Below are 17,780 nucleotides of genomic sequence, written 5' to 3' on the forward strand. Positions count from 1 at the left end.
TTATGCAGCTAGGGCTTATTTTAGGGGAAACTGTAGGATTTCCTACTTTGAAAGTTGCATTGCACCGCACACAAAAGCCGCGTTTTCCTGCGATGCAACACAAAGGAAGGCTATAGGGCTACATAGCATCGCAAATCACGCCAATATACAGCATTCTGCAGTTTTTTTCCCCTCGCAATGTAGCGGCCTCCCAAACATCGCTGATGTGAAGGAACCCATAGGAAAGCACGGGCTGCACATACATGCGATTTGTAGCGCTGTCGCGTTGCGAGGAAATCGCGCTGTTTTGTCGCCCATGTGACAGCGGCCTTATGCAAGCGGATCCTTTTTAGTCATCACAGTCAATGGAGATCGTGTGGCTGCACGTTTTCATGCGCTAAATGTATGTTTTTTTGGGCAAAAGGAAAAAATGTTCAACTTCAAAAAAAAAAGAAACTCAAGTTTGCAGTGAAAAAGGTATGCTTTTCATCTCAAAAACGGATCAAAACGTGAACGTAAAATTTGCTCAAAATGCCGTCTTTTTACATGTTTTTTCATGTACATTTCTTGCATACGTGACACATATATGTGGTGATTTTTGCTGCAAAACGGCGCTTCTGAACAGCCGGCTGCGTGCGGCAGCAGCCATAGTGATGGATCTCTCGCCCCGATTGATTTTCGTACATAGCGTACGCCTGAGGAAAACTGCTACATTGTCTGACAGACAATGAATGCAACGTTTAGAACTCTGCAGTTCAATCTGCAACAATGTTACATTCCATAGAACTGCGAGGTAACGCTCGGAGAATGTCCGTATTCCGAGCCCCGCCGAACCTCACCCTCCCAGTATACGGGACCGCTGAGAAGGCACCGCCTCCAGCAATCTGTCCTCATACAAGGGCGGGAAGTCCTTTACAAAGGAGTGGGCGTGTCGTCTGTTCGCTCCGCCCCCTATGCTCAGCTTCTCGACTGTTTATGTAACGTGCCCGGCCAGGTGACAGACTACCGTGTCCCGGAAGCCGCACCAATGGTTGGATTTACAAAGCTCCTCCTTAGCCACGCCCCGACCAATGGGACGGAGGCGGGTCTGAATGTGCAGCCAATGGAAAGAGGGAGGGCGTGGTCTTGTCACGTTGCACGGTGAATGTGTGTTGTGTGTGTGAAGATGGGGAGTGAGAAGGGGAGCGCAGTGTGAAGTGGTCCCCCGGTTACTGTGTCTGCCGCTTACCTCCCTGCTAGTTGTGCCCTGCAGGGGTGAACTGTCAGTTTGTTTCAGCCTGTTTTGGAGGCCTGTGGTCCAGCATGAGGCGCCCTTGTAGCTGCCACCTGGGTAAGTGCTGGGCATGGGCTGCTCTGCCCGTTATCTGCATGTATTGTATGTATTGCACATCTTCTGCAGCCTGGCATTGCCCAATACTTGTGATAAGCATCATCTCAGTTCTAGCCCCCCTCCTACAACTGCACCTTTGTTGCAGATCTGTGCCAACTGTTGCAAAAAGGCGCAATAAATGATCAATCTGATTGGAAGTGATTGTTGATGATTGTATAGCTATGTCTGTGTATTGGGATGGAGCATGCCATAGGTGCCAAGAAGTCATCTGTACTGATGCCACCCGACGGCACCAATCACTTTGCAAGTTATGGAAATGTTCAATCATCGCTGATGGGCTTAGCCATTTTCTGGGTGCAGGGACCACTTTTTGTTGGGGCGCAAACTTGCCAACTCCCTAGATCTTGCATGTTTATGGCATTATTGGTTGGGCATGATTGCTGGGAGTTGTAGTGTCACACCCAATTAGATCCCCTCCATTGCTGTAATGGCGTGCTGGCAACTAATGGCGGTCGTTGTGCCAGTGTTCTCTACATACAGAAGTGCGTACGTCACCATAGTGGCAATATATATCGTTTTTGCGTGCAGCTTCTTTGTCCGTGATGATTTTTTTTTTCCCATTGCTGACTGATCCATTAGGGCCCCGGTGACATGTGGCCCCATGGAGGTGACACCTGATGGCGCCTGATCTGTAACCTTCTGGGAAACTACAACTCCCAGCATGCCCTGACACTGTCATAGCATGCTGGGAGTTGTAGTTTCTCAGCAACTGGAGAGCCACAGATCATCACATTAGGATGCACCTAACCTGCTTGTGGATAATAGTTATCTGCAGCCATATACAATAAAACATAGGTAGGACATTTGATGTGTTACCATGCTGGGAATTGTTGTTCTACAATCGCTCAAGAGCCACAATTTGCTAAACCCTTGCGAAGTTGCTTAGGTTTTCAGTGCATGCTGAGAGTTGTAGTTTCACAAGGGCATTAGAGCAACAGAGAGCCACATAATTTGTATGATATTGCTATCATGGGTAAAACCTGAGCTTGAGGGCATTGTTTGGGCATTTATTGAAGGGCAGGGATCTTCTACTGCAGCCCCCAAAAGGAGGATAAAGCTTGGTATTTAGGGTCTGGCAGCAGGAAGCAATGTAGTAGTGCTGTGCCAGACACATGCAGCAGATTGGCACTTAGGGCAGAGCCAATGGGAGTGCCCGGATCAGGCTGATCTCTGTATTGGTCCTCCGCTGATTGGAAGCTCTCAGGCTCGGGAATTCACGTGAAGCAGACATGCTTTTCAGAGATGCGGGGCTCAGCACATGCCAATGCCACCAGCAGCACAGCCTCCGCTCTTAGAGAAAGCCCTTCATCTGTAAACCCGCTGATCTAGCCAAGCCTCACTAATTGGCCGTTGTTTCTTGGGCTGTGACTTGTACAGGGGGGGGGTCTGCTGTTCTGTAGTCTGTTGATTGGACTCGTAGTCCCTGTCTCATGCACAGTATCTTATTTTATGTTCTGGTTTTGGCCTCTTCCTTGAATATAATAGGGAATCGAATAAATAACCTTGCAAAATCGCTTTATCATGAAGTCAGTGGGAACTGATAGATGCTGGATTATTGGATATGCTGGTTCATTGGATGGCGGATTAGCAGATTTTTAATTGCGCTAGGTTAATTATCCCATTAGGGCACTTCACATGCAGTGTAAAGGCTGTGGACATTTCACAGTATTTACAGCAGAAGCCATGTCCAGTAGATTTAAAAAAATCTATTTTACGCGGTACGGAAAACTTCTGCAACGAATTTGCTGCGGTTTTTAAAAATCGCTGCAGGTTTTAAATGAGCAGCGTGTGTATTTATGCAACGGATTGTCACCTTTGAAGTACAGGGTTAAAATGCGCAACATTCCCGTAAGTAATGCTGGGTACACATTTCCCGTGTGTGTGCGTTACGCCTGAGAGGCTCGGATGAAACTGTCATCAGACCGCACGCGGACACCTGTCCAATTTGCGCACACAAGCATTAGCATGTCCTATTTCTTGTCTGTGATGTGGACAGGAATAGGACGTGCGATGAAAAAAAAACGTCATCCTACCTCGCTGCGTCAGCTATAATTGGGCATTGTGCTGCTGGTGAATTGACACGGACCGCACGTGGCATCCAGTATGCCAAAGGTCTAAATCCGTGGCCAGATGTGCACCATATAGGTGGGGATTTGGCCACTGCATACTTGCTGCGGGCTTTCCTTTGCAGACGCCCGCAGTGATGGCGCTTTGTGTGACGCTGGCCTCAGTGATGGTTTACACATCCTGGATCTGCCGCTGCTTTTGCTGCAGATCACCCCGAGCACAATCTACGCAGTGGGGTCTTCTTATAGATGTAAGCTTCTGCATTGAACTAAGGAAAATTTACTGCAAATGCTGGCAAAATCGTCTTGCAGCGGATTTAAAAATCTGCACCGTAGGTCAGTTTTCACGCTGACGTTTTCCGTCGCATGGTGATGGGATTTGTTAAAGACTCTTCCACGTGACCGCTGCTGTAATCTGCTGCACACTGAAAACCTGCAGCATCTCCACCACATGTGAATTTAGCCTTAGACTCAGGATCACATTAACGATGACGCACGGAGCAGTACTCTTCCTGCAGATTACATGCCGGATGGATATGCCCGCAGATTACAGGGATTTCCATTGGCTGTATAGTACAAGGGAATTATCATATAAACGTCTCAGTAATATGGGCTTAAAGGGGTTGTCTCGCGAAATCAAGTGGGGTTATACACTTCTGTATGGCCATATTAATGCACTTTGTAATATACATCGTGCATTAAATATGAGCCATACAGAAGTTATTCACTTACCTGCTCCGTTGCTAGCGTCCTCGTCTCCATGGTTCCGTCTAAATTCGCTGGCAGCTTGCTTTTTTAGACGTGCTTGCGCAGTCCGGTCTTCTCCTTTCAGCACGAGCCGCTTCAGTGTGCTCCCCGCTACAGCTCTTCTGCGCATGCGCAGACGAGCTGTCACTGCTCGGGAGCGCGCTGGAGCGGCCATTCTGTACCATCCTCTGTTAGAGGAAGGTGCAGAGCCGCCCAGCTGTCCTGCTGTCCTGGTAAGTGATGGGCCGGGGGGGCTGTCGTCGCTGCGCCGGGGGGGGCTGTCGTCGCTGTGCCGGGGGGGGCTGTCGCTGCGATGGGGGGGGCTGTCGCTGGGCCGGGGGGGGGGGGCTGTCGCTGGGCCGGGGGGGGGCTGTCGCTAGGCCGGGGGAACTAGCGCTGGGCCGGGGGGGGGCTGTCGCTAGGCCGGGGGGGAACTGTCGCTAGGCCGGGGGGGAACTGTCGCTAGGCCGGGGGGGAACTGTCGCTAGGCCGGGGGGGGGCTGTCGCTAGGCCGGGGGAACTAGCGCTGGGCCGGGGGGGGCTGTCGCTGGGCCGGGGGGGGGCTGCCGCTGTGCCGGTTACCTTCTGCCTGGCGGTGGGTGACTGGTCGGCCGTGTTCACTCCAGGGGTCCGGTCGGCGGCTGCGGGGCGTCTGGTTGCCATGGAGACACAGCTGGTAGCGTCTCGGGAGCGCGCACGTCGGGCTGCAGCGAGCGAAGGGAAAAGAGCCGGCGGCCATCTTGGCAAAATTTTTATAAGTTGCTGAAACGCTGGAACTGTAAGTAGAAACCAGCTAGAAAAGTCATTTACAGGAGTAATTAGTAATGTTTGCTTAATTAGGGGGACTGGGCAAAAAAAAAAATTCACTGCTTCCTCGAGACATCTCCTTTAATATAAAACAGGGGTGCACAAAATGCAGTCTGTGGGTCACATGCGGCCCACAATACCCTTGTGTGCAGCACCGGAAATGTGGGGCTGTTACATGTAGTTTCCATGTCAGGGTGAGGAGGGGTTGCAGATAGTCAGGCAATAGGAACAGACAACACTAAGGGTGCCCTGTTTAGCCATGTCTGGGTCCCCTATATATTAGGACAAGTAGTAAGGGTGCACTGCGTTACCATGTCTGGGTCCCTATATATTAGGACAAGTAGTAAGGGTGCACTGTGTTACCATGTCTGGGTCCCTATGTATTAGGACAAGTAGTAAGGGTGCACTGTGTTACCATGTCTGGGTCCCTATGTATTAGGACAAGTAGTAAGGGTGCACTGTGTTACCATGTCTGGGTCCCTATATATTAGAATACAGTCTCTTGACCCGTTTGGCACTCCAGAAATGAGTATATAAGTTAGAGGCATTATATATGCTTGTGGTTCAGTATGGCAATGTGGCCCTCAGACCAGAAAAAGTTGGGCACCCCTGCTATAAAAGGGGGAGTAGACACTTTCAAAGTTTTTTAGAAACCAAAGTATTATTGATGTGGGCAAAATACATGTTTGTTTTTCTATGTATACAGTTGTTGCCAAACGTTTTGAGACTGATACAAAGTTTTTACAAAGTTTGCTACTTCGGTGTTTACAGATCTTTTAGCCAGCTGTTTCTATTGTTACTGAAGTAAAATTATAAGCATTTTTAAACTTTTATTTTTCAACACTTCTGTAGTGACCCATTTACATGTAACGATGATCGCTCAAAATTTGTTCAAATGTCAGCGCGAAAAAAAAAATCGCTCACTATTCATTCATGTTTGTTCATCGCTGACTTCTGGATCGCTGGCTTTTTGTTGCGTGTAAACGCTCCCCACTCAGAGCTTCACACAGGAGGTGCAGCGCTATGCGAGAAACCAGCAGTGTCTTTCAGTGTAAATGCTCTGCATGGGCACTAACAAACCTAACGGAGACGTCAGCGCTTGTGCAATTGTTTAAATGATTGTCGGGCCATAAGTCGCCCTGGCATGCTGGAGATCAGTTTGTGGGCCAGATCCTGGCTGGGGGCAACCCATTCTTCCCTCATCGGTGCTTGGAGTTTTTAACAAGCCCTGCGCTGGAGTTGAACCGATCTCCATTGCTGAATGCTCCTGGCATTCGATCCTGGCACTTGCTGGGCATCACTGAAATGATGTTAGCTGGTCATTTTGTGGTAAGGCTGAACTTCAGTGGGAATAGGGTTTTTGTGATTAAAGTGGTTTTCTGGGACGTAAAAAAAAAGTTTAAAATGAACTAAAATTGAATACTCTCCTATCCCAGCCGGTCCCTACTGAAGCAGCACAAACGCCCAACCCAGTGTTGCCCCCCGCTCACTAGCCGAAGGCTGGCTCAATACAAAGTTTCTGAGCCCGGCTTCAGTTAGAGGGCAGAGGCAGCGCTTCAATGAGCATTCCTGCTACCTTCTAGCAATCTGTGGGGGTCTTGGCACTCGGACACCCACTGATCAAAACTTTTGATGTGTCAAGTTTTTGGAAATGACAGTTACACTGTAAATGGGACCCCCCCCCCCCCCCACTCCCTTACTGGTTGGGGACTCCTCAGCACATGGCTGTATTGTATTGATCTGTCCTGGTTACCTAGATGGGAGGGCTTGTATGGCACTGACCACTTGTGACAATGGGGTGGATGCCAGAGTGGGCTTCCTTTTCTAGGGACCACATAGCAGCACAGGCGGTTTCCGTACAGTACGTACCTCGTTATTTGGGTCAGTCATTTTTGATGTGACAGAAACTTCCAATTATATCCGTCTAATGTGTCAGATCAGTAGGCGATGCCCTTTCTGTTCCAGTCCTAGGCGCAGGTGTCTACTGAACATTGAGTACAGTAGGAAGCGTGTACCTGCAGCGTGTTCCTAAAATTAATCACACCCTTCTCGCGGGGCGGCTACTCTCTGGATCCGCCTCTCCCTGAAGCTTGTTGTGCTGATTTCGGAGAGGTGCTGCATTGTTTCTCTCACCTGGGATCGGGTCACTTGTTGCTCTGTCCTGATGGTAAGCTCTTGGGACTAATTTCACTCTGGATCCACCTCTCCTTGAAGTGTCTTGTGCTGATTTCGGAGAGTTGCTGCATTGTTACTCTCACCTGGGCTCAGGTCACTTGTTGCTCTTTCCTGATGGTAAGCTCTTGGGACTAATTTCACTATATCCACTTTTTATATCTATATATATTTTTCGCATCCAGGGACTGATATAACTTTGTTTTAAGAACACTGCATTACTATTGCACTGACTTCTTGAAGTGTCTTCCAAGTGAGTCAGTTCTTGGCATTTGTTGTCTCAGTTGGAATGAAAGCGGAGTTCTCATGAGTATTAACTCTTTAGGTCTCCGGCTGTACGGACTCATTACTTGTATAGCACCAGCATAATCTCTGGTGCTGTGCTGGGCGCACACTGACATTGGGATGTACCTGTTTGCTGAGGGGCTCAGGATTACATTGAGGAAATCTATACGGATAATTTTCCCACTGGCTGTGGTGAGATTTGACCTCAGTGCAATAGCAATTACTTTGAATCAAGTGTGTTTTTGTAGAATTAAGCAATTTTCAATGATTTGAACTTCCCTCGTAATACGAAGCATGTTCTCAGTTGGCCCCTGACGGCTGTACTCGGGCCCTCACTTGGGGCCAGTGGGTCACATGTTTGAGAATGAAAGCTTAAAGGGGGTATTTTCAACTTATAAAGTGATGGCATATCCTTAGGATATACAATTTTGTGATTTTGTTGGGGGTCCGACCTCCACAATACAGGATAATAAAGGGGCTGCGGCCCCTTATAACTTTTCCCCACTCCTTTTACTCTGCAGGTAAAAGCGTTGAATAGGACACAACTTAATCAGCGCTGCATCCCCTTCATTATCAGCATCAGTGGATTCCTAGGGGTTACAGAAAGAAAAACCCTCTAAATGTTTGTATGATGAAGTTATTCACTAATTTGGCATGGTTTTCAAGATCACTGCTACTGTCATTGAATGGGAACCTTTAGGCCTCCTTCCCACGAACGGATTTACGCCGCGTAAATCCGCGGCAAAAATCCGCTGCGTTGCCCCCTGCTATTAGGTTCTATTGAACCTAATAGCACAATGCTCACGGTGCGGAATTCCACCGCGGAATTTCGCACCGTGAAATCTCCTGTCCTCACCCGCAGCATGTTCTATTTGCCGCGGGTGTACGCGCTGACGGCTTCCATTGCAGTCAATGGAAGCCGTCCGTTCACGCTATCTCCCGATGCAACCAGCGGAAGATAGCGTGAAAAAACGCTTCCCCGCCCACCGCCGCGCGTCATATGACGCGGCCGGCGCGTGACGCGGTGGGCGTGTCACATGACGCGACGGCGGTGGACGGGGAAGCGTCTTCACGCTATCTTCCGCTGGTAAGTATGGGGTCTCTGGGGGGGCGCCGTGACAGGCTTCACTGCGAAATATTATGCGGCGGAGCCCGTCACGCTCGTGTGAAGCCGGCCTTACAGTGAGAACCCGGACATGTATACTGGAAAGAACCTTGTACTTGTTTGAACATTTATATAATCAGGAATGTTTTAGGTTTGTGAAGGTTCCTATTGAATTACTGCAATCAGAGACTTTGAACAACTTTTTATGTATTTTGGGGTGCCTTCAGACGTAGCTGATTTATTTTGGATTTTCTGCACCTACTGGTGTGGATCTGCAGGAGATGGCACCCCTTCAGTCAGCTAAAGGGATGAAATCTACCGTGGATTTGCACCAAAATTTGCATCAAAATCCGGAGCAAATCTGTGTGAACATGCGCGTATACCAAGAATATTCCTGGTGAGGAGGGCACATGCCACAGCATCTTGCGACTTCAGGGTAATATGGCAAGTCCTCTTTATTTCTAGGGGCGCCGCATGTAAACCATTGTACCTGCTGAGGTCAGTGGATGCCTGTTGATTTCTGTGAATGTCTATTTAACTTTTTTGCATATTACGGCGTTCCTTATTCTCATCCACAGCAGAAGGTAAGCCCAGCAGCACTCCCAGACCCGGCACTGCGCGGAGGCGTTCTGTTGATGTAGGCCTGCAGAACGGTACCAGGACCCACAATCCAAATAAATCCAACCAATAAACTAGAGATCCAGGCAGCATCAGTAGGTGCATTTAAATCCTATCCATATAGGGTGAGCGTTTATTGCAAGACCCCATAGGTAGCAGGTCTTTGTCTTTTGCCTCTGGGTCGAAACGTTGCTGCCTATTGAGTCGTGCAATAAAAGTTCTCGCCGTATATGGAGGAGTTTTCAATGTACCTGCTGATGCTGCCTGGGTCTCTATTTTATTGATTGGCATTCCTTATTCTCATTTCTATCGTAGACAGAAGTGGTGAGCAAGTGAAGGCGGTTTATTTACTATTACTGTACAGAATGTCTCTTGCTCTTTAACTTGGCGCCCATAAACTAGTGCTGACACGCCGCCAACTTTCTGTTCCAGCCGGGAGTTATGTAATGCGGTAGGACTACACCTGTGGTATGGAACATCGTGTTCACATGTGTTTATGTTCTATCCTACAGATAGCATCCAGTACAGGGCACGTGGGTGGCACATATGTGGTAAGGACATAAGGAGGCTGAAGTACACTTAGTGAAAATCTGTTGGGGAGGGGAGACGACTGCAGCCGGCACTTTTCAGTTAGCAAAAACTAAATGTTAAGCTGACAAACCCAGTAGATCGGTGGGTTCCTAACTGTATCTCGGCTGTCGCAGGACTACAATTCCCAGCCGGTGGCTCTCGTGGCATACTGTGGGTCGAAGTTCTAAAACAGCTGGAAAGCTACAGGGAGGAGACCACACTATCTTGGTTGGGTTTACTATAATCAGGGTGTGTATTCGGATGCCCACTATATGAGGGGTCTACTGGTAAAAGGGACATTTGCGGGGAGAAAAACGCACCCGGTTCATTGGTGCCGACCTCTGGCTCTGTTCCAGCACTATATGGAGTGGTAGGGATTCTTCCTCCTTCTCGTCGTCCGTGATCTGATCGGCTCGTTTTAATAACCAAGCCAGACCCCTGCTCCGGGTCTGTAGAGAAGGGGTCTGGCTTGGGGTCCTCTTAAACATGGAACACTTATTGGGGTCTTCTGTATAATTGTTTGGTGTAAACGTGTGCGGCGAGCGAACGACTAGCTAGAAATCATTAGACTCGCTGATTGGATCTTTCAAGCGGACCTAAAATAATTGTGTCGCCTGCAAATCCTTTTGTATAAACGGGCATCGTATGATTTGCCAAATAGAAAGCAGTGGTAGAAGGGTTGACTACAGATGTAGGTATGTTCGAATGAACAGTCAAACCTACCCAATTATTGTAGCTGCATGCCAAGCTCACTAGGTCACCGCTGGTTGCATGCGCCTTCCAATTTATCTTGTGGTATAAAAGGGTCCTTAGTTATTGTAATTAGACAGTTAGCCCACTGCAAGCATATCACGAACTATGAAAAGGGCAGGAAGAATCCATGCCACTTAATCCTGTGTTGGCTGAACTGGAAAGGGTATTTCTGTTTTGCGTTTTAGCTCGGTGAGCACTTTTATACCACATTCGGACAATACGTTATTTGGTGGTATTACACTATGGAAGTGCTTATCTGATCTTATGGTATATTCATATCGATGTGTGTAATATAGGACATTCCCCTAGGAGATGGAGACCCTCTTTCTAAATGCTATTGAGTATACCACCGGCTAACTTGTCTATGAAGAAGCCCACAGGCATAGAAATCAATAGAAAATGTATTATTCTCCCTGTAATGTGCATAACCGAATTATTCTGTACTTAGTGGTTAATGAAACCTTGTCATTGTGAACTTATGACTGTACCTTACTCACCAGCTGAACTTCCGCCTCAGGCGCTGGAACATCCACACGTGGCTAGACGCTCCCTGAGTACAGTACGTTCAGTCCGTAAGTGTGTCACTTGGTAGTAGATAGGAAGTTGTACTGTACAGGGCGTGAGGATTAATGCATAATTGGTTGTTTTACAGTACGAGCAGATAATTATATAATTGCACTGCAAAACCCGAGAGAAAGTTAATTGTCCTTGTTCTAGTTTTGAAGAATTAATATTTTCAAAGCAAACTAAATGATTAAGTGCCCCCCCCCCTTTCCCAACCCCTTCACCTGTTTCCCCCTTTCCCAACCCCTTTACCTGTTTCCCCCTTCGTACCCTGCTGTCGGCAAAAAATGCATATGTAAAGAAAGGAGATAAAACAGTACAGCGCTGCCTACGTACAGAGTTAAAAATTGCATTCGGATTTCTTTTAGCCGCCTAATAACGATCTAATTACAATGATTACTATTCGTATCGGAGGGTCTTTTTATGCAGCACATTAACGTCACAGGACGGCTGCAGGGATAATGACTGCTGGAGCACTTAGGAAATCAGCTTTTTGTTGGAAATTGGCTGGAAGGTTTTTGAGCAAAGTTTTTGCACTGAAATGATTTATCAGGTCACAGGAAGTGAAACGCGTGTGGGGTACAGGTCAAAGTATGGTCTGACATGGACAACCTGCAATCCTGATGCACCTGGAGCAGGCTGATGCTGTAGTCATGTTAGGGTACCTTTTAAGTACTTGGGCCCCCAACAGTAATCCCAACGATTATTGCTTCTGTGCTTTCACAGAGGAGCGCTAATTGCTCACTTAATGGACGTGGAGCGCGCCGGAGATCCTTCCCTGCCGCCAGCCTTCATTCACAGTAAACAGGCAGTACAAAGATAAATGCCTGTTTACCATCAGGTTTTTCGCGCCTGCGTAAAGCCAACGAATACCGTTCATCGCTCAGTTATTGGCCTGGTTTACACTGAACAAGTATCGTTCAGTTTTGCGTGATCTAGCGATTGACTGAATGGTATTCGTTCTGTGGTAAAGGGCCCTTACTTCATCCGCTCCTCCTGATAAGGTATGGAGAGTGGAGTAACTTACGGCTCTAGGATCAGACTACTCACAGGGTTTGTGGAGTCTGTAAGTATGGTGACTCTCAGGACTGCACAGGGGCTGTAAACACCATTTGGTACAAAGTTTTTAAGTTGCCTCACTTTTTTTTTTTTTTTTTAGAAAAATGTATTGCAGAGGTGTGCACACCCTTCCAGCTGGCTATAGGTGACAAAATATTGTAATTGAACCCCTTGTCAGAATAGAAAATGAATGGATCTTTCCCATTGACATAAGTATCTTAATAGACGGAGCAATTACTCTCCTGGACCTTAATAGCAAAGGTTTACTAAATTGTACATTGTAAAGGTATGTTTACACTGAGCGACTTATTCGCACAAGTGAACAATGACAGGGTTCGCTCTTTCACTCCTGTAGCCTGTTTATACAGGCAGATAAGTCGTTCATACGCAAATCGTTTAGTTGTTCACATTCACTGTACCGGTGAATGACTAAATAATCGCTGTTTACACGCCTGCATAAAATAAACGAGAAGCGACTGCATCGTTCGGTCCTTGGTCGTTCACATTCTTCACATTCGAATGATCCGGCGATTTAAAAGGTGTAAGAGCACCTTAAGCCACATAGTATAGAGTCGGAGACGGTTGGCACACTTATCCGAGGGTACCTACTGCCACCGCATGGGTTGACAGCTGTGGACCATTCTGAATTAATTTCCATGGAGTATTATGGGGCTGATGATAGCGGGGATCGCTTCCCATCGCTCTGGTTACTTTGCATGATCGGTTTCGGCTCGCTGTCTTTCTGTTGCCAGTGTTTTGTCAGTATTAGATGCTCTTACAGAACGGCTCTGGGGAGCCAGATGAGGCATGAGACATGAATGGTAGAAACGTAGACCTTCGGCAGAAAAAGCCCTCTTGATCCATTTATTGTATTACCTTTTTTATTTTCCTCCAGACATGATTACTATATATTCATTTGTTGTTGATTTTCCAGCCACATCTGCTGGAAGTTCTTTCTAAGCATCGACGAATGGCATGCTCCTGAGTGCTTGTATACATCGTGGTCTTGCAATTAAAAAAAAAAATCCTGTTCACTACAATGTAAAACCTGGTCAGTGAATACAAATCGTAGTGTCCCTGTTTACACAGTGGGGCTGTTGTCAGGAGCTCTTTCCATCACTACCCGGCCAAACTAATGTTCTAGGGGGAGAGCTCCTGACTACACAGTCAGACTGCTGTTCTAGGGGGAGAGCTCCTGACTACACAGTCAGACTGCTGTTCTAGGGGGAGAGCTCCTGACTACACAGTCAGACTGCTGTTCTAGGGGGAGAGCTCCTGACTACACAGTCAGACTGCTGTTCTAGGGGGAGAGCTCCTGACTACCCGGTCAGACTGCTGTTCTAGGGGGAGAGCCCCTGACTACCCTGCCAGACTGCAGTTATAGGGGGAGAGCCCCTGACTACCCTGCCAGACTGCAGTTATAGGGGGAGAGCTCCAGGAAACTGTGGTAAGAGTTTAAAAAGGCATGATTCAATACACTTTTTTCGCTATAGGAAGCATCTAAAGCCTTCCCCCACTTCATGAACATACGTTGTGAATCTGAAGCTGCTTAGAAAACCACTGGTGAACCACAAATGCCACAAAGCTGGAAATCTTCACCAAATTGTTTTGCTGTACCCACCTTGTACCCAAGATTAGAAGCACCTATACCGACCTGAACAGTATTATTCAAGATCTCTACCATGAGTGCAGAGGTCCAAAGCGAGGGCTTGATCCAAAGTGAGGACTGGTCTACAGCCACTAGAACGGAGGAGGGATGTCCTCCCAAAAATACATTTAACTGTGAAACTCTTGAAGAGCAGAACTGCGAGCACCACGAGGAGATGGAGATGCACTCCAACTGTAATGACTCCAGCGGCAACGACTGTAACGGTCATGAATCTAGCGGAACAGATTCCAATGTTAATGAATCTAACAGGAGATCAAACTGCAGCTTCCGGAGACCGAGCAAGTCCACCGGCAGCAGCAATAACGGGTAACCCTGCACTATACTAGACCATAGAGAATTATAAAAGTGGGATCTGGGTGGGATCTGGGTATACTAGACTGCAGCACAACCCCTCTAAGATTTACTATCCACAAAGCGCCCATATGGCACTCTATTGCCAGTCTGCGGTGTAGCTGCAAGGTGCTCTTAAACTAATATAGGACCCCCTGCTTGAAGGTCAGCATGTGCCTTGGGGGATGTAAAGCTAGGAAATGGTTAACTGTCTCATCAGTGCATAAATACCTCAATTCTGTGCCTGTTTTTGTCCCCTAAAGTGATCAAATGGACAGGACTCATTCACTGAAAGAGATGATGACCATGGTGCAGGAGATGAAACGGCGCCTCCCGCCTGAAAAACTGAACCGCAGCAAACCCAGCACTGTCGATGCCCTAAACTATGCCTTGAAGTGTGTTCGCCAGGTCCAAGGTGAGAGAAGCCTTTTCATTCTGGTTTCTACATAGTAATAATTAGACCTTTTTTATTTATTTGTATTGAGTTAAACTTTTGGCATGAGTAGACATGGCTCTACATCTATGAAATTCATCTCTTATGCCAGAAGCGGCTTATCCCCCATACTTTACACTGTAGCACTGCTTGCTCACATTGGCTGCTGTGCAAAGGCACAAGCTCACTTTATGATGTTGGTGCATAGAAAGCTGATATATTTCCTAACTGGAAGAACAGATTGATGACTATGATCTTCAAGCAGCAAGAGAGCCCCCCCCCCCCCCCCCCTCCTTCCCCTCAGATAAACCTGAAGATTCTTAATATTTTTCTTACTGGTCAGAAGAGTCTTATCTTATCTGCTTGCCCTGGTTCCTTCTCAGAGTCTACCTAATCATATATCCTAATATTGATCAACTCCTCTATATTGACTGCCTGGATAGCATGGGTCTTGTCACACTATCTTGTGCTTCAGTCACATCCAGAGCTGCATTCAGGATTTTATGGATATGCTCATTAAAGCAGAAATGTGTGTGCAGCTCTGGTTGTGACTGGAGTACGAGATATAACTAAAGATCACTACATGAAAATGCACAATATTTGCAGAGTTACTGAACATTGTAAGTAGATAAACTCTAGACTTATACTGGGAAATGAGGAACTTTAGAAGTTGTGTTCTTATGACTTACTGTTAAGGTTTTTGACTCCAAAAATTTATTTCCATCTCTTCCTGTGGAGTTTTATAAACTTTTTTTTTTTCCATCTTCTTCAGCAAACAGCGCCTTTTTCCAGGTCCTCAGTGACAGTGGTCCCTCAAAGGTGGATACAACCGTACATACAATTGAAGATCTAGAGACAATAACGTCAGAGCATCCACCGAAGAACACGGTAAGCTTCTCTGCTCTATATTTCTAGGTAAACTGCCATGCCAAGGATTTGGAAAGTGGTAGCAATGATTTTAACGATACTTTGTAGCATCAAATCTCAAGCCATTATATACTCCACTGAAAATGCTCATGACATCGCTGGAGCCACCTGCCTTAAGTTCTGTTCACATTTTGGTCAAGCCTTGCATTGAAGGTTTTTGGGGAGGATTTTCTGAGCCTTCCCAGCACATACCATATCAAATCCATGTGAGGACACACTCCCCTGAAGCTGCAGGGCCATTCTAGAAGTAACCCTTTAGGGATTTGTCCTTATTCTGCACATGGGATGCCAACACAAGCCATCCTTAAAGTCATCAGTAGATTATTATTATTGATTTATTTGTTTATTTACCTACATGGATACATTGTAGCAAACTATCAGAATAGGACATGCATAGATTGCTGTGATTGGCATGCAGCCATAATGTATTCCTACAGGGTAAAAAGTTGTACGACAAGAATTCCAAATGTCTTTTAAAAAAAAAAAAAATGAAGTTTTTCAGGCAGCACAGTTCCCAGTCACAATGTGTTCGTGCTCTTTCCTGGATGCTCACCACTTCCCATACGAATACACAGTACCAAGGAGTAATGGAAATGGCACACCAATTATGCTTGAAGTGATCTTATGCACATCTAAAGACAGACTGGTACAAGTGAGAAAGTATAATGTTTCAGGTTTAGTAGTCCCCTCATCAAACGTGAAGAATCGGCACGGACAGAGGTTCAGTGGAAGGAACGAGAGACTACTGTATGCTCTTGCCTTTGAGTACCGCGGTGGGGAGGATCGTTAAAAGCTCAATGAATGCATCTGATGTAAATCCCTTGTATTACTTTCACTTTTCCAGGACACATTTGTAATCGTGTTTTCACTGACTTCTGGGAAGATGGTGTACATCTCTGAGCAGGCGGCCTATATCCTAAACTGTAAAAAGAAACTGCTGGACTCATCGCGGTTTGTTGAGCTTTTGGCCCCGCAGGACGTCAGCGTCTTCTACAAGCACACAACACAATCGCATCTTTTACCGTGGAACATTGGAGCAGAGACAGGTAGGAGTTGCAGAATGAAAACATACCCCACAAGTACAGGAACAGATCATAGGAAGAATCATTTGGGTTAATGTTTGCATCGTCCCCTTCATGGCTAGTTGTTGAACTGTAGATTGCAGTTAGTAACATAACTATAAATGCAGTACATTCAAATGCTATGGGACTGGTACTGATCTGCTTCCCTTTCTTACTTGACACTGTCATAAATGCTCCCTGCTGCCTCCACTAGGGGGAGCTCACTGCATACAGAAGTAAACCGCTTCAATTAAGTTTAATACCAGCCTTAACACCATACACAGTTAGTTCCCCCTTCTGGTGGCTGTAGGCTCCTAGAGTTTTATATAATTAATCCAGTTCAAAATATCAGACCTGCTCTGTATAGATATAGCACTAGTTGGCAGAGTGAATGGTGAAAAAAGTCATGGCATGCCCTTTAAAGTTATCAAGGATCTGACCTCTTGGACCTCAACCAATCATGAGAATAAAGGATCCACAGTGAGGGTTAAGTGCTGCACCCCCTCTACTACTTTTCCTCTGCACATATGGTTCCTTTAATGAGTTTTTTTGGGATTTTTCTATGGATAACCTATTCTCATGATTGGTCGTGAATAGTTGATTGGCGATGGTTCGCCGCTCAGGACCCATAATGATCAAGTGTCAGGCTGCATTCCCACGAACGTATATCGGCCCGGTTTTCACGCCGAGCCGATATACGTCATCCTCATGTGCAGGGGAGGGGGAGGATGGAAGAGCAGGAACTGAGCTCCCGCCCCCTCTTTGCCTCCTCTCTGCCCCTCTGCACTGTTTGCAATGGAGAGAGGCGGAACAGGGGCGGGGCTAATTTTGCAGAACTTAGCCCCGCCCCCATCCCGCCTACTTTCATTGCAAATAGTGCAGAGGGGTGGAGAGGAGGCAGAGAGGGGGCGGGAGCTCAGTTCCTGCTCCTGGCTCTTCCATCCTTCACCCCCTGCACATGAGGATGATGTATATCGGCTCGGCGTGAAAACCGAGCCGATATACGTTCGTGGGAATGCAGCCTCAGTGTGGACAGAACTAGAAGCAGACGGCTCTGTCCATATTGCTGCAGCCGTGATTGCTTATGTATGCACAGCTCTCATTGAATTGGTAGCTCTGTCTGCATTACCAGCCCAGGCCGCTGGAGTACAGACAGAGCTGTTTGCTTTCCCCTCTGTCTACACTGACAACAAGCCGGAAACAGTTGATCATCAGGGATCCCCAATCTCAGACCACCATCTATAA

General features: G+C 46.9%; 1 protein-coding gene across 9 annotated transcripts in view; it reads left to right on the top strand.

Moving 5' to 3' along the window:
* Positions 1–1,160: 1,160 nt before the first annotated feature.
* The window catches only part of PER3 (period circadian regulator 3), a 50,146-nt gene continuing 33,526 nt past the window's right edge, over positions 1,161–17,780 (top strand). The window contains exons 1-9 of one of the 9 annotated variants that reach the window (XM_066607360.1): positions 7,113–7,281; positions 7,968–8,068; positions 9,130–9,204; positions 9,682–9,720; positions 10,993–11,064; positions 13,609–14,090; positions 14,378–14,529; positions 15,320–15,435; positions 16,319–16,520. In XM_066607360.1, coding sequence (XP_066463457.1) covers positions 13,798–14,090; positions 14,378–14,529; positions 15,320–15,435; positions 16,319–16,520 — 763 coding nt within the window. In that variant the 5' untranslated portion in view covers positions 7,113–7,281; positions 7,968–8,068; positions 9,130–9,204; ... (1 more) ...; positions 10,993–11,064; positions 13,609–13,797. Of the gene's footprint in view, positions 1,310–7,112; positions 7,282–7,967; positions 8,069–8,506; positions 9,265–9,681; positions 11,065–11,448; positions 14,091–14,377; positions 14,530–15,319; positions 15,436–16,318; positions 16,521–17,780 lie in introns of those variants that run through there. The other 8 variants (XM_066607358.1, XM_066607355.1, XM_066607359.1 and 5 more) reach the window with 8 other exon arrangements.

Source organism: Eleutherodactylus coqui, chromosome 6 (genome assembly GCF_035609145.1).
Source record: "Eleutherodactylus coqui strain aEleCoq1 chromosome 6, aEleCoq1.hap1, whole genome shotgun sequence".
In the NCBI taxonomy this organism is placed as follows: domain Eukaryota; kingdom Metazoa; phylum Chordata; class Amphibia; order Anura; family Eleutherodactylidae; genus Eleutherodactylus; species Eleutherodactylus coqui.